Raw genomic sequence first — 3,819 nt, forward strand, 5'->3', positions numbered from 1 at the left:
TAGCGGCACAGTGCACATGACACAGTACAATTCGGTGCAGTATAGTGCAGCACAGAACCTCATGTGCTGATCAATACGCAAGGCAGAAAACGTGCTGCTGCTCTGATTAGAGCTTTGGGGGGCAGTGTCTGGTGCTGTTTGCTCACCCCAGCTCATCCTCTGCAGTGCCCCTCCCAATACCGCAGGGTGCAGATTGGATGGGGGCTCGCCGTGTAGCCTGGGGACCCGTGACGCCACTGATACAGAAGGTGACGTGTCCAATGTCTTGTTTTCAGAGCATGGGGCCGGCGAGGCTGTGGCTGCTGGGAGCGGGGATCCTGGCCTCTGTCCACTGTCAACCTTTTTCTGCCCTGGAGGGTAAGAGTCTGGGGGTGCCTCAAGTGCACAGCTTTCAGGTCTCAGACCCAGCCCCTGCCTACCACAAAATCACACCCGTCATTACCGACTTCGCCCTGCGCCTGTACAAGCAGCTGGCCACAGGAACCACAGGCAACATCTTCTTCTCTCCCGTGAGCCTCTCGGCCTCCCTGGCCCTGCTCTCCCTGGGGACCCAAGCGGACACCCAGACCCAGATCCTGGAGGGCCTCGGCTTCAACCTCACCGAGACCCCAGAAGCCGACATCCACAGGGGCTTCCGGAGCCTCGTTCACACGCTTGGCCTGCCCAGCCCCAAGCTTGAACTGAAAGTGGGCACCTCCCTGTTCCTGGACAAGCAGCTGCAGCCGCGGCAGATGTTCCTGGACACCCTCAGGGAGCTGTACGGGGCCTTGGCCTTTTCTGCCAACTTCACGGACGCGGCAGCCACGGGCAGGCAGCTGAGCGACTACGCACGCAGGCAGACCTACGGGCGCGTGGCTGACTGCCTGCAGGGCGCCACCCCTGACTCGCTGCTGGTTCTCTTGAACTACATCTTCTTCAAAGGTGAGACTGACCGGGCAGAATTCTTGTCCCCCTCTGTAGGTATAGTACCAGAGGGACAAGTGAGGGGTTCTTTTTTTATTATTACTTGTTATTAATTTATGCAGACAGAACTGGGGTATAGGCCAGAGGTGAGCGGAGTGAGAGGATTCACCAGAGACAGAGTGGGGTGCAGAACAGGCCGACTGACTGAAATACACTGCTGAGGGGACCAGTGGACTGGTCAGGAGAGGTCTGCTGTGCCCTGTCGGTCACCTCCCTGGCTGGGGATGGAACTCGTGCTGCAGTGGCTGCCGTAGCTTCAGAGTGCTGCGCTTTAACCGGCTGCACCACCAGGGAGGGCCTGAGGACGTTCTTGATGTAAGTGGGAGCATGGCTTTGTCTACAGTTGTGGGGACCAGCTTTGGGGACAGAATCAGCAGTGCTCTGGCACTGACTAGCCGCGAGCACAGGGAAGCCGAGCTGGGCCCCATCCCCACAGCCATGCATCTATCTGGTGGGCCAAGCCAGGAGGAGGGCGTGAGCAGAGACTGCACGCAGAGAGAGAGGGTCACAGCGTGCAGACCAGACTGGCCACCGCACCCTGCATTTCTGGCCAGGTCTCAATGGGGTCTTGCATTATATGTTATATTTTATTCCCTGAGTCCATTCTCTCTGTCTAGTTAGAATACGAGGGAGTTGGGAGAGGGAGCTTTTCCGGAGAAGGCGGCTGTTGTCCTGAGGCAGTGGGACCCAGGGGAGTCCGCTCGGTTTTTTTCCAAGAACCTGAGCTATGACCCCAGAGGAGGCCCCAGTCCAAGGTTTTCCAAATTGGAAAAGTACCTACAAATTCAAGGAGACTCGGTTTCTCCTCTCCGATATGGAGAACAAAACACTTGTTTTACTATCAATTTTTGTGAAGATTTCAATAGAAGGTGCTTAGTAGATGAAATGCATTGAGAACTCGGTCGCTCTGAAGTAGAACAAAACCGCAGGCCCTGAGAGGTGACTGGCTCTAGTGTCTGAGTCAGCCCACGCCGGCCCCCACGTCCACAGCCAGGCCATCTCTGTAGCTCCTCCGGCCGGGCAGCAGCCCCGAGCCAGACTGGCCTGTGTGCCTGCCCAGAGTGCTGTCCGGGCTGGGGTGTTCTCATGATTTTGTGGGGTTTGTGTCCCAAGCCAAGTGGAAGCATCCTTTCAATCGCTACCAGACCCAGAAGCAAGGGACCTTCTTTGCGGGCGAGAGAACCCCTGTGCGCATCCCCATGATGCACCAAAAGGAAATGCACAGATTCCTCTATGACCCCGAGGCGGCCTGCACCGTTCTCCAGATCGAATACAGCGGCAATGCCCAGGCCCTGCTGGTCCTGCCCGACCCCGGGAGGATGGAGCAAGTGGAGGCGGCTCTGCGGCCCGAGACGCTCAGGAAATGGGGCCGGTTGCTCCTGCCCAGGTAAGCATCGGGTGGGCGATTCCAGCAGACCGTGTTCGAAACCTGAGCAGGTTCTAATTGCAAGAGCCCAACCATAGGTGTGGTGCATCGCACTGTCCTTTAAAGACAGTTTTCTTGGCTTCTTGACCTTGCATTTTCTCAAAGGTCAAAGGAGGCCTGAATAACTACCACCATGAGTTGCTTGGCAGATTCACGGAGATAATTCACACCATTCTGCTACAGGGCATGAATCCCCACCCCTCCTGCCTGTCTTCTGTTCCAGCCTCCTGTCTCTCTTCTCCCAATACTAATTTGCTACTGAAAAAAATTAGCAAAAAATCAGTCAAAGACAAGGATTAAGAATAATTCTGACTTGCACAAAGTTATGCGTATTTTTAAAAGGTAACTCTTTTTTAATTAAAACATGTCTCAGATTGAGTATCTCAGAGATCTTTCTGGAAATTAAAATGTCAGTATCATGTGATTTCTGTCCTACCCTTTTCTGTCTCAGTTGTTTCTCAGTTTGTCATTTTCTCAAGACCTTTCAACCTTTCTCAGCAGTCTGTATATCTCCTTCACAGTTTAATCCTTCCTGGGATGTATCTTCCCTGTGGGGTGCTCTGGGATGAAATCTGCATTCAAAGTGCCTCTGACGGGATAACAAACCAACCCCAAGTGGAATGACTTGAGAAACTTGCCTGTTACTGTCTCTCTTGGTTTTATGAATGAACTGGGCTCAGCTGGGCGGTTCTCACTTGGGGGTGCTCTTGTGTCCTGACTCAGAGGGGGCTGGGTATCAAAGGCCCCTCTCTTGTGGCTCTGGAGCTTGGGCTGGGCATCTGGCTCAGATAAAGCCTGACAGTATCCACACAGCTCTGCACAAGGCTAGTGCGGGCTTTCAGCTCAGCAACTCTGAATCATTGGTATTTTCCCACAGGCCAGGACCTCAGGGGAGAGTGTCCAAAAGACACTCTCAATGAAGCTTTACAGCTCTCATGGTTGCTGGTCCGTAGGCTCAGGCTCCCTTGAAGTAAGCCTGTCCCTCCCCCCATCATGGGAGGAAGTACCATAGAATTTTCTAGACCAGGAGATTTTTCCCACAAGAAGGATCAGGCTTGACCTCTCATTTTGACCTTCTAAGAGCAAAACTATCCCCAGTTACTTTTCTAAATTCATGTGCTCCCTCTGGCTATCTCTCATGCCAGATAATATAATCTAATAATTTTATGTTACCGTATGTAATATCACATTGTAACAGCATTCACTGATTTATTTATTTGACTGAGGTGCAGTTTCAGGGGCCACATAACATTACAGCATTTTCAGGGGCTCCTGCCATTCAGCTATGAAGAAGGTTGTCTTCCTCGGGAGCCACATTTCCTGAAATTGTCTGTATTTTTTTTTTAAAGATTTATTTATTTATTCATACAGAACTGGGGTACAGGCCAGAGATGTGGAGGGTGAGAGGATTCACCAGAGACAGAGCGGGG

General features: G+C 52.7%; 1 protein-coding gene across 1 annotated transcript in view; it reads left to right on the forward strand.

Annotated features, from left to right (window-relative positions):
• Positions 1–278: 278 nt before the first annotated feature.
• The window catches only part of SERPINA11 (serpin peptidase inhibitor, clade A (alpha-1 antiproteinase, antitrypsin), member 11), a 5,477-nt gene continuing 1,936 nt past the window's right edge, over positions 279–3,819 (forward strand). Inside the window, exons 1-2 of the mRNA XM_012724437.1 lie at positions 279–921; positions 2,077–2,350. Coding sequence (XP_012579891.1) covers positions 279–921; positions 2,077–2,350 — 917 coding nt within the window. The remainder of the gene's footprint in view (positions 922–2,076; positions 2,351–3,819) is intronic.

The sequence above is a fragment of the Condylura cristata genome, unplaced genomic scaffold, assembly GCF_000260355.1.
Source record: "Condylura cristata isolate star-nosed mole 26May11 unplaced genomic scaffold, ConCri1.0 scaffold00013, whole genome shotgun sequence".
Taxonomy (NCBI): Eukaryota; Metazoa; Chordata; class Mammalia; order Eulipotyphla; family Talpidae; genus Condylura; species Condylura cristata.